This window comes from Oncorhynchus keta, unplaced genomic scaffold (assembly GCF_023373465.1).
Source record: "Oncorhynchus keta strain PuntledgeMale-10-30-2019 unplaced genomic scaffold, Oket_V2 Un_contig_11282_pilon_pilon, whole genome shotgun sequence".
NCBI classification, from domain to species: Eukaryota; Metazoa; Chordata; class Actinopteri; order Salmoniformes; family Salmonidae; genus Oncorhynchus; species Oncorhynchus keta.
The window spans coordinates 25,001-52,840 of record NW_026277406.1 but is presented as its reverse complement, the minus strand read 5'-3'; the positions used below and the strand labels follow the sequence as shown (position 1 = coordinate 52,840).

At 44.7% G+C, this 27,840-nt stretch overlaps 1 protein-coding gene across 1 annotated transcript in view; it reads left to right on the top strand.

Annotated features, from left to right (window-relative positions):
• The window catches only part of LOC127917313 (putative protein TPRXL), a 79,376-nt gene extending 53,156 nt beyond the window's left edge, over positions 1 to 26,220 (top strand). The window contains exon 4 of the mRNA XM_052500560.1: positions 26,204 to 26,220. Within this exon, the coding sequence (XP_052356520.1) occupies positions 26,204 to 26,220 (17 nt within the window). The remainder of the gene's footprint in view (positions 1 to 26,203) is intronic.
• The last annotated feature ends 1,620 nt before the right edge of the window (positions 26,221 to 27,840 follow it).

The following is a 27,840-nucleotide window of genomic DNA, read 5'->3' as shown; positions in this document are numbered from 1 at the left end:
GCACATTCAACTATGTAAAGAAAAAGTATTTAATAAGAATATTTAATTCATTCAGATCTAGGATGTGTTATTTTAGTGTTCCTTTATTTTTTTGAGCAGTGTATTATATCATGGAACACAATCTGTACTATCAACTGGTTATATTATATCATGGAACACACTAATATCAACTGGTTATATTATATCATGGAACACAATCTGTACTATCAACTGGTTATATTATATCATGGAACACAATCTGTACTATCAACTGGTTATATTATATCATGGAACACAATCTGTACTATCAACTGGTTATATTATATCATGGAACACAATCTGTACTATCAACTGGTTATATTATATCATGGAACACACTAATATCAACTGGTTATATTATATCATGGAACACACTAATATCAACTGGTTATATTATATCATGGAACACAATCTGTAATATCAACTGGTTATATTATATCATGGAACACAATCTGTACTATCAACTGGATATATTATATCATGGAACACACTAATATCAACTGGTTATATTATATCATGGAACACACTAATATCAACTGGTTATATTATATCCTGGAACACAATCTGTACTATCAACTGGTTATATTATATCATGGAACACAATCTGTACTATCAACTGGTTATATTATATCATGGAACACAATCTGTACTATCAACTGGTTATATTATATCATGGAACACAATCTGTACTATCAACTGGTTATATTATATCATGGAACACATGGAACACATGGAACACAATCTAATTGTAACATAAAACACACTGTTCTAACAGGGCACACACACTGACTTCAAATGCAGACACCCTTTAAATGCACACACAATCACTTTGTGAAAACCCACTTAGTCCAGGCTACACTATGTATAGTATAGTACCCTGGCTTCCCTGCCTCCCGATCCAACGGCTGTGTCCCAAATGGCTCCATCACTATGTATAGTATAGTACCCTGGCTCCTATCACTATGTATAGTATAGTACCCTGGCTCCTATCACTATGTATAGTATAGTACCCTGGCTCCTATCACTATGTATAGTATAGTACCCTGGCTCCTATCACTATGTACAGTATAGTATAGTATAGTACCCTGACTCCTATCACTATGTTTATCCCTGTCTCCTCCCGATCCAACGGATGTGTCCCAAATGGCTCCTATCACTATGAGGTGGAATACTTTTCACTATGATACGGATAGTACCCTGCAAATCACTATGTATAGATAGTACCCTGGCTTCTATCACTATGTATAGTATAGTATAGCCTGGCTCCTATCACTATGTTATTCATGTCCTATCAACTGGTTATATTATAGTATCGAATCACTAAATATAACGCAGGCATCACTGGTGTATAGTTCCCCTGGCTCCTATCACTATGTCGTTTATAGTACCCTGGATCACATGTAATATAACCCTGACTCCTATCACTATGATAGCATGTACAGCTGTGTCCTATCAACTGTGTTATATCATGTACCAACTGCACACTATGTATGTATAGTATCAACTGGCTTATATTATATCATGGAACACAATCTGGCTACTATCAACTAATAGTATATATGGAACTTCCCTCACTATCAACATATATTATATCATGGCTCCTATCACTATGTATAGTATAGTATAGTACCCTGAATCACTATGTATAGTAGAGTACACAACTCATCATATGTAACATAGCAAACCACTGACTCTAACTAGTATAGTATAGCACACACAGAGCTGACTTCAAATGCAGACACCCTTTAAGGCACAGAGCAGACACTTTGATGAAAGACCCACTCCTATCACTATGTAACAGTATAGTATAGTACCAGGCTGACACTATGTATAGTATAGTACCCTGGCTTCCCTGAACCCGATCAACAGTGTCCCAAATGGCTCCTATCACTATGTACCAGTATAGTACCCTGGCTCCTATCACTATGTATAGTATAGTACCCTGGTTTCCCCTGTCTCCCGATCCAACGGATGTGTCCCAAATGGCTCCGATAACTATGAGGTGGAATACTTTTGACCAGGACACGGAGGCACTCTATAGGCCATAGGGGGGCATAAAGGACCCAGCCTGCATCACAAAAGCCCTAGGTGGCCAGGAGACATGTTTTTTTCATGTCCTTTGTTTCCGCTCCAATCGTGCTTTACTAAATCAAACGCAGCACAATGCATTTCCCCCTGCAGTCGTTTATTCACTCTGGGCTGGACAACATTAATAAAACAACCTTTCAGTGAGGCAGAGTGCAGCTGTGTGTGTGTGTGTGTGTGTGTGTGTGTGTGTGTGTGTGTGTGTGTGTGTGTGTGTGTGTGTGTGTGTGTGTGTGTGTGTGTGTGTGTGTGTGTGTGTGTGTGTGTGTGTGTGTGTGTTGTGCTAAAGAGAGCAGGGCAGGGGAGGAGGCTGATTAAAGCTTTTAAACACTTCCCTCCATCAACACCTCCACCACCACAGAACAGAACGGACCAGAACAGAACGGACCAGACCAGAGCAGAACAGAGCAGAGCAGAGCAGCGCAGAACAGAGCAGAGCAGAGCAGAACAGAGCAGAGCAGAACAGAGCAGAGCAGAACAGAGCAGAGCAGAGCAGAACAGAGCAGAGCAGAACAGAGCAGAGCAGAGCAGAACAGAACGGACCAGAACAGAACAGACCAGACCAGAGCAGAACAGAGCAGAGCAGAGCAGAACAGAACGGACCAGAACAGAACAGACCAGACCAGAACAGAGCAGAGCAGAACAGAGCAGAGCAGAGCAGAGCAGAGCAGACAGAACAGAGCAGAGCACAGAGCAGAGCAGAAGAACAGAGCAGAGCAGAGCAGAAGAACAGAGCAGAGCAGAGCAGAACAGAACAGACCAGAACAGAACGGACCAGACCAGAGCAGAACAGAGCAGAGCAGAACAGAACAGACACGGACCAGAACAGAACGGACCAGACCAGACAGAACAGAGCAGAGCAGAACAGAACAGACCAGACCTAACAGAACAGAGCAGAAGAACAGAACACAGAACAGAACAGAACAGAACAGAACAGAACAGAAGACAGAACAGAGAACAGAACAGACCACAGAACAGAACAGAACAGAACGGACCAGACCAGAGACAGAACAGAACAGAACAGAACAGAACAGAGCAGAACAGAACAGAGCAGAACAGAACAGAACAGAGCAGAACAGAACAAACCAGAACAGAACAGAACAGAACACCTACCAGAACAGAACACAGACAGAACCTAACAGAACAGAACAGAGCAGAACAGAACAGAGCAGAACAGAGCAGAACAGAACAGACCAGAACAGAACAGAACAGAACAGAGCAGAACAAAACAGAGCAGAACAGAACAGAACAGAGCAGAACAGAACAGAACAGAACAGAACAGAGCAGACCAGAACAGACAGACCAGAACAGAGCAGACCAGAACAGAACAGAGCAGACCAGAACAGAGCAGACCAGAACAGAGCAGACCAGAACAGAGCAGACCAGAACAGAACAGAGCAGACCAGAACAGAGCAGACCAGAACAGAGCAGACAGCGCAGAACAGAGCAGACAGAACAGAACAGACAGACCAGACATACCAGAGCAGAGACAGAACAGAACAGAACAGAGCAGACCAGAACAGAACAGACAGAACAGAACAGACCAGAACAGAGCAACGCTTCGACAGAACAGAGCAGAGCAGCGCAGAACAGAGCAGACCAGAACAGAGCAGACAGAGCAGACAGAACAGAGCAGACCAGAACAGAACACAGAACAGAGCAGACCAGAACAGAGCAGACCAGAACAGAACAGAGCAGACCAGAACAGAGCAGACAGAACAGAGCAGAGCACGCAGAACAGACCAGACAGAACAGAACAGACAGACCAGAGCAGAACAGAGCAGACCAGAGCATACCAGAGCAGAGCAGAGCAGAACAGACAGAACAGAACAGAACAGACCAGAGCAGAAGAGCAGAGCAGACAGAACAGACCAGACAGAAGACCAGAGCAGAACAGAGCAGAGCAGAACAGACAGGACAGAGCAGAACAGAGCAGAACAGAGCAGAGCAGAACAGAACAGAACAGAACAGACAGAGCAGAGCAGAGCAGAACAGAGCAGAGCAGAGCAGAACAGAACAGAACAGAACAGAGCAGGACAGAGCAGACCAGAGCAGAGCAGAGCAGACAGAACAGAACAGAACAGAACAGAGCTACAGAGCAGACCAGAGCAGAACAGAGCAGGACAGAACAGAGCAGAACAGACCAGAGCAGACCAGAGCAGAGCAGAGCAGACTAGAGCAGACCAGAACAGAACAGACAGAACAGACCAGACAGAACAGAACAGAGGTGCAATGAGGCAGGCTATAAGGCTATAGGGCTTTGTTTTAGGATGCTGAGAACACAGACACTTTCTTTCCTTCTTGTTTGTCTTCGTTTTAGAACACAGACACCTACTGACAGAAACAGAATATGTGGCATCAATATTATTCAGACACATGTATTCTGCTGACAACATTTACTCCACATTGTCAATAGAAACACTTTGGTCATAAAGTCAGTCTTGTGAGTTTGTCATGACTGACTTGAGGGTTGAGTTGTGAGTTTGTCATGACTGACTTGAGGGTTGACAATACCCACTAACACAGGATACACAGCTGTGTGGATTGCTCTCTATCCAATCCGAGAACACAGACACCTACTACCACAGAACACAGACACCTACTACCACAGAACACAGACACCTACTACCACAGAACACAGACACCTACCACCACAGAACACAGACACCTACCACCACAGAACACAGACACCTACTACCACAGAACACAGACACCTACTACCACAGAACACAGACACCTACCACCACAGAACACAGACACCTACCACCACAGAACACAGACACCTACCACCACAGAACACAGACACCTACCACCACAGAACACAGACACCTACTACCACAGAACACAGACACCTACTACCACAGAACACAGACACCTACCACCACAGAACACAGACACCTACTACCACAGAACACAGACACCTACTACCACAGAACACAGACACCTACCACCACAGAACACAGACACCTACTACCACAGAACCTACTACCACAGAACACAGACACCTACTACCACAGAACACAGACACCTACTACCACAGAACACAGACACCTACCACCACAGAACACAGACACCTACCACCACAGAACACAGACACCTACCACCACAGAACACAGACACCTACCACCACAGAACACAGACACCTACCACCACAGAACACAGACACCTACTACCACAGAACACAGACACCTACTACCACAGAACACAGACACCTACTACCACAGAACACAGACACCTACTACCACAGAACACAGACACCTACTACCACAGAACACAGACACCTACCACCACAGAACACAGACACCTACTACCACAGAACACAGATACCTACTACCACAGAACACAGACACCTACCACCACAGAACACAGACACCTACCACCAGAGAACACAGACACCTACTACCACAGGACACAGACACCTACCACCACAGAACACAGACACCTACCACCACAGAACACAGACACCTACTACCACAGAACACAGACACCTACTACCACAGAACACAGACACCTACCACCACAGAACACAGAACCTACAGAACACAGACACCTACTACCACAGAACACAGACACCTACTACCACAGAACACAGACACCTACCACCACAGAACACAGACACCTACTACCACAGAACACAGACACCTACTACCACAGAACACAGACACCTACCACCACAGAACACAGACACCTACCACCACAGAACACAGACACCTACTACCACAGAACACAGACACCTACCACCACAGAACACAGACACCTACCCACAGAACACAGACACCTACTACCACAGAACACAGACACCTACCACAGAACACAGACACCTACTACTCAGAACACAGACAGTGAGACAGACCTGCCCAGCAGCGCAGCGGATCTGACTGTGTTTTGACTTGAGAACAATGTACATATTACCAAAGCTTACTTTGGATATTTACAATATTAAGATAATAAGAATCAAAATTGTCAACAGGACAACAGTAACAACAATAACCAAGGGTCAAAATAACCATACATTCAACAATAACAAGAAGTATACAGTAGAGGACATGTGTAGGTTGACTGGTCTGTCAGACACTGTCCCTCATCTTATGTCAGGCAGCGATGTAGTGCGCTGCCACCCCACAGCTCTCTGTGTCCTCTCCCAACAGGACGGGTAGTCTACTCTCATCAGAGGGGTCTTTAAAGCCTTGAATAAGGGTTTCACATTTGGGGAAATGTCACTCTCTAATTGTTTTATATTTTTTCAATTTTGTCAGGAAATGCAACTCTCAGGTTCTGCTGTTGTGCAGTGGTTGCACAGCCTTTCCTCTACAGGGAGCCAGGTTTTACTGTGTCTACCCTTCTCAATGTCAAGGCTGTGCTCACTGAGCCTGTACTTTGTCAAGGTTTTTCTAAGGTTGTTATTAGTAACCATGGTCAAATAGTTAGCTACAGTGTACTATCGATTTAGGGCCAGATAGCACTGCATTTTGCTTTGTGTTTGTGCTTCTGTTTCCCAATAAGCAATGTAGTTTTGTTTTGACTGTGTTGTAATTTGGTTTATTCTGATTGATTGGATGTTCTGGTCCTGAGGCTTCAGTGTGTTAGTAGAACAGGTTTGTGAACTCAGCCCCAGGACCAGCTGGATGAGGGGAATGAGGCTTCAGTGTGTTAGTAGAACAGGTTTGTGAACTCAGCCCCAGGACCAGCTGGATGAGGGGAATGAGGCTTCAGTGTGTTAGTAGAACAGGTTTGTGAACTCAGCCCCAGGACCAGCTGGATGAGGGGAATGAGGCTTCAGTGTGTTAGTAGAACAGGTTTGTGAACTCAGCCCCAGGACCAGCTGGATGAGGGGAATGAGGCTTCAGTGTGTTAGTAGAACAGGTTTGTGAACTCAGCCCCAGGACCAGCTGGATGAGGGGAATGAGGCTTCAGTGTGTTAGTAGAACAGGTTTGTGAACTCAGCCCCAGGACCAGCTGGATGAGGGGAATGAGGCTTCAGTGTGTTAGTAGAACAGGTTTGTGAACTCAGCCCCAGGACCAGCTGGATGAGGGGAATGAGGCTTCAGTGTGTTAGTAGAACAGGTTTGTGAACTCAGCCCCAGGACCAGCTGGATGAGGGGAATGAGGCTTCAGTGTGTTAGGAGAACAGGTTTGTGAACTCAGCCCCAGGACCAGCTGGATGAGGGGAATGAGGCTTCAGTGTGTTTTAGAACAGGTTTCTCAAACCAGCTGGATGAAATGATCTTTCAGTGTTTTTAAAATGAGTGGATATTGGCCTATTTCTGCCCTGCCAGCTGGATTATTTGTGAGGCTTTTGTTGGAACATGTTTGAGAATCTTACAGAACTCTGGATGAGGGTTTCAATGAGGCTTTGTCCCATTTAGTGAAACTTGTTTTGAACTGGAGCCCCAGGACCAGCTGGATGAGGGGAACTGGTTCAATGACACATTCAATTGGTTTTGGGCAAATTTTAATGATATGAGAGGGGGTCACTGTATTTTAGATGTTTCCAAAACTTAATGGCTCTTTCTTGGGTTTTTAAAATGAGTGTATATTGGCCTATTTCTGCCCTGCATGCATTATTTGTAGTTTTCCTCTGGACATGTAGGAGAATCTTACAGAACTCTGCATGCAGGGTTTCAATGGGGTGTTTGTCCCATTTGGTGAAATCTTGTTTTGCAAGTGGACCCCACACCATGAAGTGCAACTGGTTCAATGACACATTCAATTCGTTTTGGGCAAATTTTAATAGCTATTTCAATTTCAACTTGTTGTTTAATGGTGTAGAATGCCCTGCGTGCTTCTCCCCCCCCCCTCTCTCTCTGTTTTAAAGTAAGGTCCTGCTCCCATCCTCCTTTGTGTCTTGTCTGTGTTTGATGGAGAGGGTGACGATGGGTCCAGAGCCTCAGAGCCAGGGGATAACAGGCTTTAATAAAGCCAGGGATCGATTGACAGACCCGGGGAGGGAGGGCTGTTCTCTTTTCCTTTTCATTAAAACCCTCCACCTCCCCTTCCTGTTCTGTCAGTCTTCTCCACATTGTCAGCTCTCTTCAATTCCTCTACCAAATCATCTGTTCTCCTGCTATACAACAGCCCTTTCTCTTTTTGGGCTGTTTTGTGTTCCTGTGTTGAATTGTGTTGTACTTAAAGGAAATGTGCACATACTGGTAACAGTGCATACACACGCACGCACGCACACACCACACGCACGCACGCACGCACGCACACACACACACACACACACACACACACACACACACACACACACACACACACACACACACACACACACACACACACACACACACACACACACACACACACACACACACACTATATTTTCCAACCACAAGCTATCCTTTCCAATCTCTCAGGCATTCAGGTACGTTAGTCTCCCACAATGATTGGGAAAAATTGTAATGACTGGTTTTAATTGAATTTTTATAGAACTAAACATTATCCAGAGCAACTTCATTATCAAAATATAAACTCACTGAGTCATCCCAAATGGCACCCTAGTCCCTATATAGTACACAACTGTTGACCAGGGCCCATAGGGGAATATGGTACCGTTTGGGTCAGAACCTCTCTGTCGTCCCTGACGACGTCCCCACAGAACCTTCTGTCGTCCCTGACGAGGTCCCGACAGAACTCTACATCATGTTGAGACGTCCCACAATGAAACAGAAACCAGAACATCATTTCTTCAAAGGCCTGTTCTGTCTCTACCTGACGAACGTCCCCAGCAATATAGTCCTGTATTGAGGACAATGACCCCTAGAATGGAGCGGGAGGCTTCCCCGGTGACGTTATGAAACTGTAGTGAAAATAAAGTCAAAGGTCCTCAATAAGTCCTATATTCCATCTGCCCTCATTCAGAAACATAGTACCTACTCAAACAGAGTTGGGATCAATTTCACTTCAATTCAGTCAATTCAGGAAGTAAACTGAAATTCCAATTCTTGAATTTAATGGGTTTGAAATGGAATTGACCCCAACGCCTTATTCTTCCAAGATGATATTGTATTGGTCCTGGCTCATAGCAAGCGTCACTAGGCTAGCAATATAGTCCTGTATTGAGGGCTACAATGACAGTTAGAATATTGAGTAACTGAGGCTACAAGCAGTTAGATGTATGAAACTACAAGTAGTAAAAACTAAAGTCAAAGGTCTGGTCTCAATAAGTTAGCTATATTCCATCTGCCTACATTCAGTCAGTACCTAGGCTACAAACAGAATTAGCTCACTGGGCTACAATTCAGTTAGCTGTATTGGTTACTAGGCTACAATGACAGTTAGCTGTATTGGTTACTAGGATACACGTCAGTTAGGTATTGGTTACGAGGATACATGTCAGTTAGCTGTATTGGTAACTAGGCTACATGTCAGTTAGATGTATTGTTAGTAGGCTACATGACAGTTAGCTGTTATGTATTGGTTAAGGCTACACGTCAAGTTAGCTGTATTTATGTCTTATAGCATTACTAGGCTACACGTCAGTTAGCTGTATAACAGGCTAATCAGTTAGCTGTATTGGTTACTAGGCTACACGTCAATTAGCTGTAGGTTAAGTAAACTGAAGCTGTATTGGTTACTAGGTATTGGTTACTAGGCTACATGACAGTTAGCTGTATTGGTTACTAGGCTATTTAGCTGTATTGGTTTGAATATGGAATTGACTAGGCTACATGCAATTAGCTGTATTCTTCCAAGATTAGCTGTATTGTTATTGGTCCTGGCTGTATTGGTTACAGGCTACATGTCAAGCTGTATTGGTTACTAGGCTACATGTCAGTTAGCTGTATTGGTTACTAGGCTACACGTCAGTTAGCTGTATTGGTTACTACTAGGCTACATGACAGTTAGCTGTATTGGTTACTGGGCTACACATCAGTTAGCTGTATTGGTTACTAGGCTACATTTAGCTGTATTGGTTACTAGTTAGCTGTATTGGTTACTAGGCACGTCAGTTAGCTGTATTGGTTACTAGGCTATCAGTTAGCTGTATTGGTTACTAGGATACACGTCTGTAGTTAGCATACACCTTACTGACTGACATGTCAGTTAGCTGTATTGGTTACTAGGCTACACGTCAGTTAGCTGTATTGGTTACTAGGCTACATGTCAATTAGCTGTATTGGTTACTAGGCTACATGTCAGTTAGCTGTATTGGTTACTAGGCTACACGTCAGTTAGCTGTATAGGTTATGTCTTATAGTACCAGGCTACATGTCAGTTAGCTGTATTGGTTACTAGGATACACGTCAGTTAGCTGTATTGGTTACGAGGATACATGTCAATTAGCTGTATTGGTTACTAGACTACATGTCAGTTAGCTGTATTGGTTACTAGGCTACACGTCAGTTAGCTGTATAGGTTATGTCTTATTGTACCAGGCTACATGTCAGTTAGCTGTATTGGTTACTAGGCTACACGTCAGTTAGCTGTATTGGTGTACTAGGCTACATGACAGTTAGCTGTATTGGTTACTAGGCTACACGTCAGTTAGCTGTATTGGTTACTAGGCTACACGTCAGTTAGCTGTATTGGTTACTAGGATACACGCAGTTAGCTGTATTGTTTACTCGGCTACATGTCAGTTAGCTGTATTGGTTACTAGGCTACACGTCAATTAGCTGTATTGGTTACTAGGCTACATGTCAGTTAGCTGTATTGGTTACTAGGCTACACGTCAGTTAGCTGTATTGGTTACTAGGCTACACGGCTACTCAGTTAGCAGTTAGCTGTATTGGTTACTAGGATACACGTCAGTTAGCTGTATTGTTTACTCGGCTACACATGTCAGTTAGCTGTATTGGTTACTAGGCTACACGTCAGTTAGCTGTATTGTTTACTCGGCTACATGTCAGTTAGCTGTATTGGTTACTAGGCTACACGTCAGTTAGCTGTATTGGTTACTAGGATACACGTCAGTTAGCTGTATTGTTTACTCGGCTACATGTCAGTTAGCTGTATTGTTTACTCGGCTACATGTCAGTTAGCTGTATTGGTTACTAGGCTACACGTCAGTTAGCTGTATTGTTTACTCGGCTACATGTCAGTTAGCTGTATTGGTTACTAGGCTACACGTCAGTTAGCTGTATTGGTTACTAGGATACACGTCAGTTAGCTGTATTGGTTACTAGGCTACATGTCAGTTAGCTGTATTGGTTACTAGGATACACGTCAGTTAGCTGTATTGGTTACTAGGCTACACGTCAGTTAGCTGTATTGGTTACTAGGCTACACGTCAGTTAGCTGTATTGGTTACTAGGCTACACGTCAGTTAGCTGTATTGGTTACTAGGCTACACGTCAGTTAGCTGTATTGGTTACTAGGCTACACGTCAGTTAGCTGTATTGGTTACTAGGATACACGTCAGTTAGCTGTATTGGTTACTAGGCTACACGTCAGTTAGCTGTATTGGTTACTAGGATACACGTCAGTTAGCTGTATTGGTTACTAGGCTACATGTCAGTTAGCTGTATTGGTTACTAGGATACACGTCAGTTAGCTGTATTGGTTACTAGGATACACGTCAGTTAGCTGTATTGGTTACTAGGCTACACGTCAGTTAGCTGTATTGGTTACTAGGCTACATGTCAGTTAGCTGTATTGGTTACTAGGATACACGTCAGTTAGCTGTATTGGTTACTAGGCTACACGTCAGTTAGCTGTATTGGTTACTAGGCTACACGTCAGTTAGCTGCATTGGTTATGTCTTATAGCACTAGGCTACATGACAGTTAGCTTCTATCATATCACATGAGTATAACATGAACATGAGTACAGGACAGATCTAGACTGGTGGACAGACACTGGTGGAGTACAGGACAGATCTAGACTGGTGGACAGACACTAGTGGAATATAGGACAGATCTAGACTGGTGGACAGACACTAGTGGATGTCTCTCTAGTTCTTGGAGGAGAGGAGAGGATGGTGACAGTGACTCAGGTTTGGGCAGCCCTAGTGGGGCTAAGCAGTCCCCTGGTGTCCCCTGCAGAATTAAAGAGGCTGTGTGTCTCTGAGGGACAGTGACAGGAAATCTCACTCAGATCACAGACAGAACACTGATTACATCTGATATGTGCATCTCCTCTCCTCCTCTCTCTCCTCTCCTCTCCTCTCCTCTCCTCTCCTCTCCTCTCCTCTCCTCTCTCCTCTCATCTCCTCTCCTCCTTCTCTCTGCTCCTCTCCTCCCTCTCCTCTCTGCTCTCCTCTCCTCCCTCTCCTATCCTCTCCTCTCCTCTCCTCTCCTCATCTCCTTTCCTCCTCGCTCCTCCGCTCTTCCTTCTCCTCTCCTCTCCTTCTCTCTGCTCCTCTCCTCTCCGCTCCGCTCCTCTCTCCTCCTCCTCTCCTCTCTCATACACAGTGTCATTGTTTTGTCTAGACTATACGTGGAGGCACTTCTCTTGCCATCAGTTCTGAAACAGGGACCTTTCTCTACGCCTGGCTTGTCATTGTCCAAGAGCATCAGAGGAAAAAGACAGAGTTAAAGGAAGGAATGATCATCCCAAATACAGCAACAGGACTCCAGGGAACAGTAACCTCTAGATGAAGGGGCCCGGGAGAGGGGGAGGGTACCACACAGATATAACTGCCACTGCCCTAGGTTTCAAACATGGTGAGTTGGGCATAGGAACACTGGGATGGGGAGAGAAAGCTTGGAGACGGCTTGGTATGGCTGCATCACCACTTGGTATGGCTGCATCACCACTTGGTATGGCTGCATCACCACTTGGTATGGCTGCATTACCACTTGGTATGGCTGCATCACCACTTGGTATGGCTGCATTACCACTTGGTATGGCTGCATCACCACTTGGTATGGCTGCATTACCAGGGTATGGCTGCATTACCACTTGGTATGGCTGCATTACCACTTGGTATGGCTGCATCACCACTTGGTATGGCTGCATCACCACTTGGTATGGCTGCATCACCACTTGGTATGGCTGCATCACCACTTGGTATGGCTGCATTACCACTTGGTATGGCTGCATCTGCCACTTGGTATGGCTGCATATTATTGCATTACCACTTGGTATGGCTGCATTACCACTTGGTATGGCTGCATTACCACTTGGTATGGCTGCATTGCCACTTGGTGGCTGGCTGCATCACCACTTGGTATGGCTGCATTACCACTTGGTATGGCTGCATTACCACTTGGTATGGCTGCATTACTTGGTATGGCTGCATCACAGCATCTCAGCTCGGTATGGCTGCATTACCACTTGGTATGGCTGCATAACCACTTGGTATGGCTGCATTACCACTTGGTATGGCTGCATTACCACTTGGTATGGCTGCATTACCACTTGGTATGGCTGCATTACCACTTGGTATGGCTGCATTACCACTTGGTATGGCTGCATTACCACTTGGTATGGCTGCATTACCACTTGGTATGGCTGCATCACAGCTTGGTATGGCTGCATCACCACTTGGTATGGCTGCATTACCACTTGGTATGGCTGCATTGCCACTTGGTATGGCTGCATCTCAGCTCGGTATGGCTGCATCACCACTTGGTATGGCTGCATAACCACTTGGTATGGCTGCATTACCACTTGGTATGGCTGCATTACCACTTGGTATGGCTGCATCACCACTTGGTATGGCTGCATTACCACTTGGTATGGCTGCATTACCACTTGGTATGGCTGCATCACCACTTGGTATGGCTGCATTACCACTTGGTATGGCTGCATCACCACTTGGTATGGCTGCATTACCACTTGGTATGGCTGCATTACCACTTGGTATGGCTGCATCACCACTTGGTATGGCTGCATCACCACTTGGTATGGCTGCATTACCACTTGGTATGGCTGCATTACCACTTGGTATGGCTGCATTACCACTTGGTATGGCTGCATCACCACTTGGTATGGCTGCATCACCACTTGGTATGGCTGCATTACCACTTGGTATGGCTGCATTACCACTTGGTATGGCTGCATCACCACTTGGTATGGCTGCATTACCACTTGGTATGGCTGCATTACCACTTGGTATGGCTGCATCACCACTTGGTATGGCTGCATTACCACTTGGTATGGCTGCATTACCACTTGGTATGGCTGCATCACACTTGGTATGGCTGCATCACCACTTGGTATGGCTGCATTACCACTTGGTATGGCTGCATTACCACTTGGTATGGCTGCATCACAGCTTGGTATGGCTGCATCACCACTTGGTATGGCTGCATTACCACTTGGTATGGCTGCATTACCACTTGGTATGGCTGCATCACACTTGGTATGGCTGCATCACCACTTGGTATGGCTGCATAACCACTTGGTATGGCTGCATTACCACTTGGTATGGCTGCATTACCACTTGGTATGGCTGCATCACCACTTGGTATGGCTGCATTACCACTTGGTATGGCTGCATTGCCACTTGGTATGGCTGCATCACAGCTTGGTATGGCTGCATCACAGCTTGGTATGGCTGCATCACAACTTGGTATGGCTGCATCACAACTTGGTATGGCTGCATCACAGCTTGGTATGGCTGCATTACCACTTGGTATGGCAACTTCTTGGCATCCGACCACAAGGCGCTACAGAGGGTAGTGCGTACGGCCCAGTACATCACTGGGGCCGATCTCCCTGACATCCAGGACCTCTATACCAGGCGGTGTCAGAGGAAGGCCCTAAAAATTGTCAAAGACTCCAGCCCCCTAAGTCATAGCTCTTCTCTCTGCTACCACAGGGGAAGTGGTACCGATGCACCAAGTCTGGAACCAACAGGACCCTGAACAACTTCTACCCCCAATCCATAAGACTGCTAAATAGTTAGTTAAATAGTTAACCAATCCATAAGACTGCTAAATAGTTAGTTAAATAGTTAACCAATCCATAAGACTGCTAAATAGTTAGTTAAATAGTTAACCAATCCATAAGACTGCTAAATAGTTAGTTAAATAGTTAACCAATCCATAAGACTGCTAAATAGTTAGTTAAATAGTTAACCAATCCATAAGACTGCTAAATAGTTAGTTAAATAGTTAACCAATCCATAAAATTGCTAAATAGTTAGTTAAATAGTTAACCAATCCATAATACTGCTGAATAGTTAGTTAAACAGTTAACCAATCCATAAAATTGCTAAATAGTTAGTTGAATAGTTAACCAATCCATAAAATTGCTAAATAGTTAGTTGAATAGTTAACCAATCCATCAATTGCTAAATAGTTACTTGAATTAACCAATCCATAAAATGCTAAATAGTTAGTTAAATAGTTAACCAATTAATACTGCTAAATAGTTCATTGAATAGTTAACTCAATAGATACCAGGACTCTGCCCTTTTTAGACTCATCACTTCACTGTGTATACCATGTTATCATTACTCAGTACCCCGTTGTCTGTCACTTTATTCCAGTTATTATTGACTCATCATACTACCTCAATATAGCCATGTTATTATTGACTCAGTACTCGTACCCTGTGTTTATAGCCATGTTATTATTGACTCAGTACTCATACCCTGTGTGTATAGCCATGTTATTATTGACTCAGTACTCGTACCCTGTGTATATAGCCATGTTATTATTGACTCAGTACTGTACCCTGTGTTTATAGCCATGTTATTATTGACTCAGTACTCATACCCTGTGTATATAGCCATGTTATTATTGACTCAGTACTGGTACCCTGTGTATATAGCCATGTTATTATTGACTCAGTACTCGTACCCTGTGTTTATAGCCATGTTATTATTGACTCAGTACTGGTACCCTGTGTATATAGCCATGTTATTATTGACTCAGTACTCGTACCCTGTGTTTATAGCCATGTTATTATTGACTCAGTACTCATACCCTGTGTATAAAGCCATGTTATTATTGACTCAGTACTCGTACCCTGTGTATAAAGCCATGTTATTATTGACTCAGTACTCATACCCTGTGTATAAAGCCATGTTATTATTGACTCAGTACTCGTACCCTGTGTATATAGCCATGTTATTATTGACTCAGTACTCGTACCATGTGTATATTATTGACTCAGTACTCGTACCCTGTGTATATAGCCATGTTATTATTGACTCAGTACTCGTACCCTGTGTATATAGCCATGTTATTATTGACTCAGTACTCGTACCCTGTGTATAAAGCCATGTTATTATTGACTCAGTTCTCATACCCTGTGTATATAGCCATGTTATTATTGACTCAGTACTCGTACCCTGTGTATAAAGCCATGTTATTATTGACTCAGTACTCGTACCCTGTGTATAAAGCCATGTTATTATTGACTCAGTTCTCGTACCCTGTGTATATAGCCATGTTATTATTGACTCAGTACTCGTACCCTGTGTATAAAGCCATGTTATTATTGACTCAGTACTCGTACCCTGTGTAAATAGCAAAGTTATTGTTACTCATTGTGTATTTATTATTACTTTTATTATTACTTGTTTTACTTTTCTATTATTTCTCTATTTTCTTGTTCTCTGTATTGCTGGGAAGGACTGTAGTAATTAAGCATTTCACTGTTGGTCTACACCTGCTGTCTACTAATAAACATGTGACAAATAAAATGTAATTAGATTTGATTTGAAAGCGAGAAAGAGTTACTGTTTTGGTTTGAGGCTAGGAACTGTTTCAGGCACAAACTGTCCTACAGAGTGGCTGGGTTTGAGGGGGGTTACTATTTCGGTCTCTATCTGGGCTGGGTATGAAGTTACTGTTTCAGTCTAACAGGGCTGGGTATGAAGTTACTGTTTCAGTCTCTAACTGGGCTGGGTATGAAGTTACTGTTTCAGTCTCTAACTGGGCTGGGTATGAAGTTACTGTTTCAGTCTCTAACTGGGCTGGGTATGAAGTTACTGTTTCAGTCTCTAACTGGGCTGGGTATGAAGTTACTGTTTCAGTCTCTAACTGGGCTGGGTATGAAGTTACTGTTTCAGTCTCTAACTGGGCTGGGTATGAAGTTACTGTTTCAGTCTCTAACTGGGCTGGGTATGAAGTTACTGTTTCAGTCTCTAACAGGGCTGGGTATGAAGTTACTGTTTCAGTCTCTGTTTCAGTCTCTATCTGGCCTGGGTGAAGTAACTGGGCTGGGGGGGTGTGAAGTTACTGTTTCAGTCTCTAACTGGGCTGGATATGAAGTTACTGTTTCAGTCTCTAACTGGGCTGGGTATGAAGTTACTGTTTCAGTCTCTAACTGGGCTGGGTATGAAGTTACTGTTTCAGTCTCTAACTGGGCTGGGTATGAAGTTACTGTTTGAGTCTCTAACTGGGCTGGGTATGAAGTTACTGTTTCAGTCTCTAACTGGGCTGGGTATGAAGTTACTGTTTCAGTCTAACAGGGCTGGGTATGAAGTTACTGTTTCAGTCTAACAGGGCTGGGTATGAAGTTACTGTTTCAGTCTCTATCTGGGCTGGGTATGAAGTTACTGTTTCAGTCTAACAGGGCTGGGTATGAAGTTACTGTTTCAGTCTCTAACTGGGCTGGGTATGAAGTTACTGTTTCAGTCTCTAACTGGGCTGGGTATGAAGTTACTGTTTCAGTCTCTAACTGGGCTGGGTATGAAGTTACTGTTTCAGTCTCTATCTGGGCTGGGTATGAAGTTACTGTTTCAGTCTCTAACTGGGCTGGGTATGAAGTTACTGTTTGAGTCTCTAACTGGGCTGGGTATGAAGTTACTGTTTCAGTCTCTAACTGGGCTGGGTATGAAGTTACTGGTATGAAGTTACTGTTTCAGTCTCTAACAGGGCTGGGTATGAAGTTACTGTTTCAGTCTCTAACTGGGCTGGGTATGAAGTTACTGTTTCAGTCTCTAACTGGGCTGGGTATGAAGTTACTGTTTGAGTCTCTAACTGGGCTGGGTATGAAGTTACTGTTTCAGTCTCTAACTGGGCTGGGTATGAAGTTACTGTTTCAGTCTCTAACTGGGCTGGGTATGAAGTTACTGTTTCAGTCTCTAACTGGGCTGGATATAAACAGAGGGGTGTGTTGGTCTCTGACAGGGCTGTGTAACTGGGGTGGTTAGAGGAGGGGTATTGTAGGGTAACAGAGAGGTGTGTTGGTCTCTGACAGGGCTGTGTATCTGGACCACACTAATCTGGTTGATCCCCTCCATGTGACAGTCAGCTGTTTCTACTGTCACATCCACACAGAATGTAGGATTTGTCCTACTATACACCACAGCAATGTCTGTCCCCACTGATGCAGCGCTCTCCTTTCTCTCTCTTCCATTCCTAACCCCCTCTCTCCCCCCTCTCATTTCTCTCTCTTCCATTCCTAACCCCCTCTCTCCCCCCTCTCATTTCTCTCTCTTCCATTCCTAACCCCCTCTCTCCCCCCTTTCATTTCTCTCTCTTCCATTCCTAACCCCCTCTCTCCCCCCTCTCCTTTCTCTCTCTTCCATTCCTAACCCCCTCTCTCCCCCTCTCTCCCCTCTTCCCCTCTCCCCCCCCTCTCATTTCTCTCTCTTCCATTCCTAACCCCCTCTCTCCCCCCTCTCATTTCTCTCTCTTCCATTCCTAACCCCCTCTCTCCCCCCTCTCATTTCTCTCTCTTCCATTCCTAACCCCCTCTCTCCCCCCTCTCATTTCTCTCTCTTCCATTCCTAACCCCCTCTCTCCCCCCTCTCATTTCTCTCTCTTCCATTCCTAACCCCCTCTCTCCCCCCTCTCCTTTCTCTCTCTCTCCATCCTTGTATTCTCTCTCTCTCTCTCTCCTCTCTCTCTCTCTCTCTCTCCTCTCTCTCTCTCTCTCTCCTCTCTCTCTCTCTCTCTCTCTCTCTCTCTCTCTCTCTCTCTCTCTCTCTCTCTCTCTCTCTCTCTCTCTCTCTCTCTCTTTGATACAGACAGTGCAGAAGAGATAGACAGAGATGGTCAGAGTACAATAGAAAGTGCTGAGAGGAGCTGGTGTTTGAACATAGAGCCCTGGTTTAAAGAGCTGATTGTGATATATTTCTGATGTAGTGAATGGAGGTTGCAGACCATGGCTGTGTGCTGTATGGCCTATTAACAGTGGTGTACTGCAGACTTCACTTCATGCTGAGGTGGGAATGAACAGCATTCACAATCTACACCTATCTAGCCTAGACGCTCTTTACAAACAACTATATTTTGAAAAAGCCAAGCAGTTTGGAGTGTGTATGGTGTGAGTGTGGGCTTTTTGGTGGGATAGTTTTTTGGGTTGTTGTTATTGAGTGTGTGTGTGTGTGTGTGTGTGTGTGTGTGTGTGTGTGTGTGTGTGTGTGTGTGTGTGTGTGTGTGTGTGTGTGTGTGTGTGTGTGTGTGTGTGTGTGTGTGTGTGTGTGTGTGTGTGTGTGTGTGCGTTGTGTATTTCAGAGAGCAAGAGGTTGTTCTTGTGTGTACATGTACATACTACTGTGTCTCTACTCTCTGACCTGTGTGTCTCTACTCTCTGACCTGTGTGTCTCTCTACCTGACCTGTGTGTCTCTACTCTCTGACCTGTGTGTCTCTGACCTGTGTGTCTCTACTCTCTGACCTGTGTGTCTCTACTCTCTGACCTGTGTGTCTCTGACCTGTGTGTCTCTCTCTCTGACCTGTGTCTCTACTCTCTGACCTGTGTGTCTCTACTCTCTGACCTGTGTGTCTCTACTCTGACCTGTGTGTCTCTGACCTGTGTGTCTCTACTCTCTGACCTGTGTGTCTCTACTCTCTGACCTGTGTGTCTCTACTCTCTGACCTGTGTGTCTCTCTACTCTCTGACCTGTGTGTCTCTCTACTCTCTGACCTGTGTGTCTCTCTCTGACCTGTGTGTCTCTGACCTGTGTGTCTCTCTACTCTCTGACCTGTGTGTCTCTACCCTCTGACCTGTGTGTCTCTCTACTCTCTGACCTGTGTGTCTCTACTCTCTGACCTGTGTGTCTCTACTCTCTGACCTGTGTGTCTCTACTCTCTGACCTGTGTGTCTCTCTACTCTCTGACCTGTGTGTCTCTACTCTCTGACCTGTGTGTCTCTACTCTCTGACCTGTGTGTCTCTACTCTCTGACCTGTGTGTCTCTACTCTCTGACCTTTGTCTCTACTCTCTGACCTGTGTCTCTCTACTCTCTGACCTGTGTGTCTCTCTACTCTCTGACCTGTGTGTCTCTACTCTCTGACCTGTGTGTCTCTCTCTGACCTGTGTGTCTCTCTACTCTCTGACCTGTGTGTCTCTCTACTCTCTGACCTGTGTGTCTCTACTCTCTGACCTGTGTGTCTCTCTACTCTCTGACCTGTGTGTCTCTACTCTCTGACCTGTGTCTCTCTACTCTCTGACCTGTGTGTCTCTCTACTCTCTGACCTGTGTGTCTCTCTACTCTCTGACCTGTGTGTCTCTTCTCTCTGACCTGTGTGTCTCTACTCTCTGACCTGTGTGTCTCTCTCTCTCTGACCTGTGTGTCTCTCTAGACCTGGTGTCTCTCTAGACCTGTGTGTCTCTTCTCTAAAGGGAGAGGGGAAGAGAGAGAGGGGAAGAGAGAGGGAGAGAGATGGAAAGAGAGATGGAGAGAGAGAGAGAGAGACAGAGAGAGAGAGAGAGAGAGAGAGACAGAGACAGAGAGAGAGAGAGAGAGAGAGAGAGAGAGAGAGAGAGAGAGAGAGAGAGAGAGAGAGAGAGAGAGAGAGAGAGAGAGAGAGACAACAACCGTGCTGTTGGATTCATGCTTCGTTGTATAAAACTGTGTGCTCTGGTTGTCTGTTGTTCATCCTAGTGGTGTAGCAGAGCAAGGAGAATATGTCTGCCTCCCAAATGCTACCCTAACTCCTGAATACTTCACTCCCTTAGGACTACAACCCATTGAGCTCTGGTCAACAGTAGTGAACTAAACTCAGCAAAAAAAGAAACGTCCCTTTTTCAGGACCCTGTCTTTCAAAAATAATTCATAAAAATCCAAATAACGTCACAGATCTTCATTGTAAAGTGTTTAAACACTGTTTCCCATGCTTGTTCAATGAATCATAAACAATTGATGAACATGCACCTGTGGAACGGTCGTTAAAACACTAACAGCTTACAGACGGTAGGCAATTAAGGTCACAGTTATGAAAACTTACGACACTAAAAAGTCCTTTCTACTGACTCTGAAAGACACCAAAAGAAAGATGCCCAGGGTCCCTGCTCATCTGCGTGAACGTGCCTTAGGCATGCTGCAAGGAGGCATGAGGACTGCAGATGTGGCCAGGGAAATAAATTGCAATGTCCATACTGTGAGACGCCGAAGACAGCGCTACAGGGAGACAGGATGGACAGCTGATCATCCTCGCAGTGGCAGACCACGTGTAACACCTGCACAGGATCGGTACATCCGAACATCATACCTGCGGGACAGGTACAGGATGGCAACAACAACTACCAGAGTTACACCAGGAACGTACAATCCCTCCATCAGTGCTCAGACTGTCTGCAATGTTTTAAAAAAAATGTCACCTTTATTTAACCAGGTAGGCAAGTTGAGAACAAGTTCTCATTTACAATTGCGACCTGGCCAAGATAAAGCAAAGCAGTTCGACACACACAACAACACAGAGTTACACATGGAGTAAAACAAACATACAGTCAATAATACAGTAGAAACAAGTCTATATAAGATGGGAGCAAATGAGGTGAGATAAGGGAGGTTAAGGCAAAAAAAGGCCATGGTGGCGAAGTAAATACAATATAGCAAGTCAAACACTGGAATGGTAGATTTGCAGTGGAAGAATGTGCAAAGTAGAAATAGAAATAATGAGGTGCCAATGAGCAAAATAAATAAATAAATTACAGTAGGGAAAGAGGTAGTTGTTTGGGCTAAATTATAGGTGGGCTATGTACAGGTGCAGTAATCTGTGAGCTGCTCTGACAGCTGGTGCTTAAAGCTAGTGAGGGAGATAAGTGTTTCCAGTTTCAGAGATTTTGTAGTTAGTTCCAGTCATTGGCAGCAGAGAACTGCAAGGAGAGGCGGCCAAAGAAAGAATTGGTTTTGGGGGTGACCAGAGAGATATACCTGCTGGAGCACGTGCTACAGGTGGGTGATGCTATGGTGACCAGCGAGCTGAGATAAGGGGGACTTTACCTAGCAGGGTCTTGTAGATGACATGGAGCCAGTGGGTATGAAGCGAGGGCCAGCCAACGAGAGCGTACAGGTCACAATGGTGGGTAGTATATGGGGCTTTGGTGACAAAACGGATGGGACTGTGATAGACTGCACACAATTTGTTGAGTAGGGTATATTGGAGGCTATTTTGTAAATGACATCGTCAAAGTAGAGGATTGGTAGGATGGTCAGTTTTACGAGGGTATGTTTGGCAGCATGAGTGAAGGATGCTTTGTTGCGAAATAGGAAGCCAATTCTAGATTTAACTTTGGATTGGAGATGTTTGATGTGGGTCTGGAAGGAGAGTTTATAGTCTAACCAGACACCTAGGTATTTGTAGTTGTCCACGTATTCTAAGAGCCGTCCAGAGTAGTGATGTTGGACAGGCGGGCAGGTGCAGGCAGCGATTAGTTGAAGAGCATGCATATAGTTTTACTTGTATTTAAGAGCAATTGGAGGCCACAGATAGAGAATTGTATGGCATTGAAGCTTGCCTGGAGGTTAGTTAACACAGTGTCCAAAGAAGGGCCAGAAGTATACAGAATGGTGTCATCTGCGTAGAGGTGGATCAGAGACTCACCAGCAGCAAGAGCGACATCATTGATGTATACAGAGAAGAGAGTCGGTCCAAGAATTGAACCCTGTGGCACCCCCATAGAGACTGCCAGAGGTCCGGACAGCAGACTCTCCGATTTAACACACTGAACTCTATCAGAGAAGTTGTTGGTGAATCAGGCGAGGCAATCATTTGAGAAACCAAGGCTGTCGAGTCTGCCGATGAGGATGTGGTGATTGACAGAGTCGAAAGCCTCGGCCAGATTTATGAATACGGCTGCACAGTAATATTTCTTATCGATGGCGGTTAAGATATCGTTTAGGACCTTGAGCGTGGCTGAGGTGCACCCATGACCAGCTCTGAAACCAGATTGCATAGCAGAGAGGGTATGGTGAGATTCGAAATGGTCGGTAATCTGTTTGTTGACTTGGCTTTCGAAGACCTTAGAAAGGCATGGTAGGATAGATATAGGTCTGTAGCAGTTTGGGTCAAGAGTGTCCCCCCCTTTGAAGAGGGGGATGACCGCAGCTGCTTTCCAATCTTTGGGAATCTCGGACGACACGAAAGAGAGGTTGAACAGGCTAGCAATAGGGGTGGCAACAATTTTGGCAGATAACTTTAGAAAGAACGGGTCCAGATTGTCTAGCCCGGCTGATTTGTAGGGGTCCAGATTTTGCAGCTCTTTCAGAACATCAGCTGACTGGATTTGGGAGAAGGAGAAATGGGGAAGGCTTGGGCGAGTTGCTGTGGGGGGTGCAGTGCTGTTGACCGGGGTAGGGGTAGCCAGGTGGAAAGCATGGCCAGCCGTAGAAAAATGCTTATTGAAATTCTCAATTGTAGTGGAAAATAATAATAGGCAATAGGCCGAGAGAGGCTGGACAGAGGGCTTGTAGGCATCACTGGCAACAATGTCACCTATGGGCACAAACCCACAGTCGCTGGACCAGACAGGACTGGCAAAAATTGCTCTTCACTGACGAGTCTCTCTATATATATATATATATCATCAGGGTCTCAGTACATCCATCTGCAGTACATAGACCCCTCCACCTCAGCAGAATGGCTGGGTTGAAGTCTGGCTAGAAAAGGCTTGGCCTGCACAAAAGACACACACGCTCACTACGACACACACAAACACGTGCAAACGCACATCCACACACCTACACCAGTGTCCCCAGTAGCACATGCTCCATGGCCAGACCCAAAAGAGGTATTTTGTTTTTCAGAGCTCCTGCTTCAGGGACCAATGAGAAAGTAGAGCGGGGAGCCAGATGTGATCAAGTTGCACATGGCAACTGTCAGATCCAATAGAATCTCACGCTGTCAACTCCTGTCCAATCAAACCTCTCAGCTCCCGTCTGTCCCCCAGAGAGACAAGGAGTCCTTTAGAGGAAACAAGGTGAGCCCTCCAGTCTATACTAAAGGTCGACCGATTAATCGGAATGGCCGATTAATTAGGGCTGATTTCAAGTTTTCATAACAATCGGTAATCTACATTTTTGGACACCTATTCTGGCCGATTACATTGCAATCCATGAGGAGACAGTGGCAGGCTGACTACCTGTTACACGAGTGCAGTAGCCAAGGTAAGTTGCTAGCTAGCATTAAACTTATCTTATAAAAAACAATCTTAACATAATCACTAGTTACCTACACATGGTTGATGATATTACTAGTTTATCTAGCTTTTCCTGTGTTGCATATAATCAATTCGATGCCTGTTCGATACCATCGAATCACAGCCTACTTCGCCAAACGGGTGATGATTTAACAAGCGCATTCGCGGAAAAAGCACTGTCGTTGCACCAACGTACCTAATCATAAACATCAATGCCTTTCTTAAAATCAATACATAAGTATATATTTTTAAACCTGCATATTTAGTTAATATTGCCTGCTAACATGAATTTCTTTTAACTAGGGAAATTGTCACGTCTCTTGCGTTCTGTGCAACAGAGTCAGGGTATATGCAGCAGTTTGGGCCGCCTAGCTCGTTGCGAACTTTGTTTCTTCCTAACACCGTAATTAATTTGCCAGAATTTTACATAATTATGACATAACATTGAAGATTGTACAATGTAACAGTAATATTTAGACTTAGGGATACCGCCCGTTCAATGAAATACAGAACGGTTCCTTTATTTTAATGAAAGAATAAACATTTTGTTTTCGAAATGATAGATATTATAATTAAGTCTATGATTTGATAGAGCAGTCTGACTGAGCGGTGGTAGGCAGCAGCAGGCTCATAAGCATTCATTCAAACAGCACTTTCCTGCGTTTGCCAGCAGCTCTTAGCAATGCTGAGAAGCACAGCTCTGTTTATGACTTCAAGCCTATCAACTCCCGAGATTAGGCTGGCAATACTAAAGTGCCTATAAGAACATCCAATAGTCAAAGGTATATGAAATACAAATGGTATAGAGAGAAATAGTCCTATAATTCCTATAATAACTACAACCTAAAACTTCTTACCTGGGAATATTGAAGATTCATGTTAAAAGGAACCACCAGCTTTCATATGTTCTCATGTTCTGAGCAAGGAACTGAAACGTTAGCTTTCTTACATGGCACATATTGCACTTTTACTTCTCCAACACTTTGTTTTTGCATTATTTAAACCAAATTGAACATGCTTCATTATTTACTTGAGACTAAATAGATTTTATTTATATATTATATTAAGTTAAAATAAAAGGGTTCATTCAGTATTGTTGTAATTTTTTATTACAAATATGTATATATTTTTTAAAAATCGGCCGATTAATAGGTATTGGCTTTTTTGGTCCTCCAATAACTGGTATCGGCGTTGAAAATCATAATCGGTCGACATCTAGTCTGTCCTCTAACACAATGCACTCAACAGGCATCACTGACCCCAGAGAACACAGGCCAAGGTGACAAGGTGAGCCAAACTGAGCCAAGCTAAGGTGAGCCAAGCTAATGAGCGCCAAGCTGAGCGAAGCTAAGGTGAGCCAAGCTGAGCCAAGCTAAGGAGCCAGCCAAGCTGAGCCAAGCTGAGCCAAGCTAAGGTGAGCCAAGCTGAGCCAAGCTAAGGTGAGCCAAACTGAGCCAAGCTAAGGTGAGCCAAGCTGAGCCAAGGTAGGTGAACCAAACTGAGCCAAGCTAAGGTGAGCCAAGCTAAGGAGATCCAAGCTGAGCCAAACTAAGGAGAGCCAAGCTGAGCCAAGCTAAGGAGAGCAATAGGAGCTCTAGCCAATGAGCATCAGCCACTCACCAGTTGAGTGACAGCTAGCAATATGTACACAGAGCAGAGAGAGACAGCAATGACATGGTGCATGTATCTGCACATAAGCAAAAATAAATCGTTGCACATTTCTAAAATAAAAACTGAAATATCACATTTACATTAGTATTCAGACTCAGTATTTTGTTGAAGTTAACTAGCACCTTCAGCAGCGATTACAACGTCGTGTTTTCTTGGGTATGATACTACCAGCTTGGCACAACTGTATTTGGGGAGTTTCTCTCATTCTTCTCTGCAGATCCTCGAAAGTTCTGACAGGTTGGATGGGGAGCGTCACTGCACAGCTATTTTCAGATCGGGTTCAAGTCTGGACTATAGCTGGGCCACTCAAGGATATTGAGAAACTTGTCCTGAAGCCACTCTGTGTTGTCTTGGCTGTGTGTTTAGGGTCGTTGTCCTGTTGGAGGGTGAACCTTCGCCCCAGTCTGAGGTCCTGAGCGCTCTGGAACAGGTTTTCATCAAGGATCTCTTTGTACTTTGCTCTGTTCATCTTCCCCTCGATCCTGACTAGTTTCCCAGTCCCTGTCGCTGAAAAACATCCCCACAGCATGATGCTGCCACCACCATGTGTCACCGTAGGGATGGTGCCAGGTTTCTCCAGACGTGATGCTTGGCATTCAGGCCAAAGAGTTCAATCTTGGTTTCATCAGACCGGAGAATCTTGATTCTCATGGTCTGAGAGTCCTTCTTTTGGAAAACCCCAAGGTTGCTGCCATGTGACTTTTACTGAGGAGTGCCTTCTGTCTGGCCACTTTACCATAAAGGCCTTATTGGTGGAGTGCTGCAGAGATGGTTGTCCTTCTGGAAAGTTCTCCCATCTCCATAGAGGAAGTCTGGAGCTCTGTCAGAGTGACCATCGGGTTCTTCGTCACCTCCCAAACCAAGGCCCTTCAATGATTGCTCAGTTTGGCCGGGCGGCCTGCTCTAGGAAGAGTCTTGGTGGTTCCAAACTTCTTCCATTTAAGAGGCCACACATTTAAGAGGCCACTGTGTTCCATTTAAGAGGCCACACATTTAAGAGGCCACACATTTAAGAGGCCACTGTGTTCCATTTAAGAGGCCACTGTGTTCCATTTAAGAGGCCACTGTGTTCCATTTAAGAGGCCACTGTGTTCCATTTAAGAGGCCACTGTGTTCCATTTAAGAGGCCACTGTGTTCCATTTAAGAGGCCACTGTGTTCCATTTAAGAGGCCACTGTGCTCTTAGGGACCTTCAATGCTGAGGAAATGTTTAGGTTCCCTTCCCCAGATCTGTGCCTCAACACAATGCCGTCTCAGATTTCGACCTCATAGCTTGGTTTTCTGCTCTGACATGCACTGTCAACTGTGGGACCGTATATAGACAGGTGTGTGCCTTTCCTAATCATGTCCAATCAATTGAATTTACCACATGTGAACTCCAATCAAGTTGTAGATATAGAGTACATAGAGTACACTGAGTACACTGTACATATAGAGTACACTGAGTACACTGTACATATAGAGTACACTGAGTACACTGTACATATAGAGTACACCGAGTACACTGTACATATAGAGTACACTGAGTACACTGTACATATAGAGTACACCGAGTACACTGTACATATAGAGTACACCGAGTACACTGTACATATAGAGTACACTGAGTACACTGTACATATAGAGTACACCGAGTACACTGTACATTGTACATATAGAGTACACCGAGTACACTGTACATATAGAGTACACCGAGTACACTGTACATATAGAGTACACTGAGTACACAGGACATATAGAGAGCACTGAGTACACTGTATATATAGAGTACACTGACTACACCAAACATTAGCAAGGTGTTGCTAATACTCACTTATTCAGGACCCTCCTCCTTTTGCCCTCAGAACAGCCTCA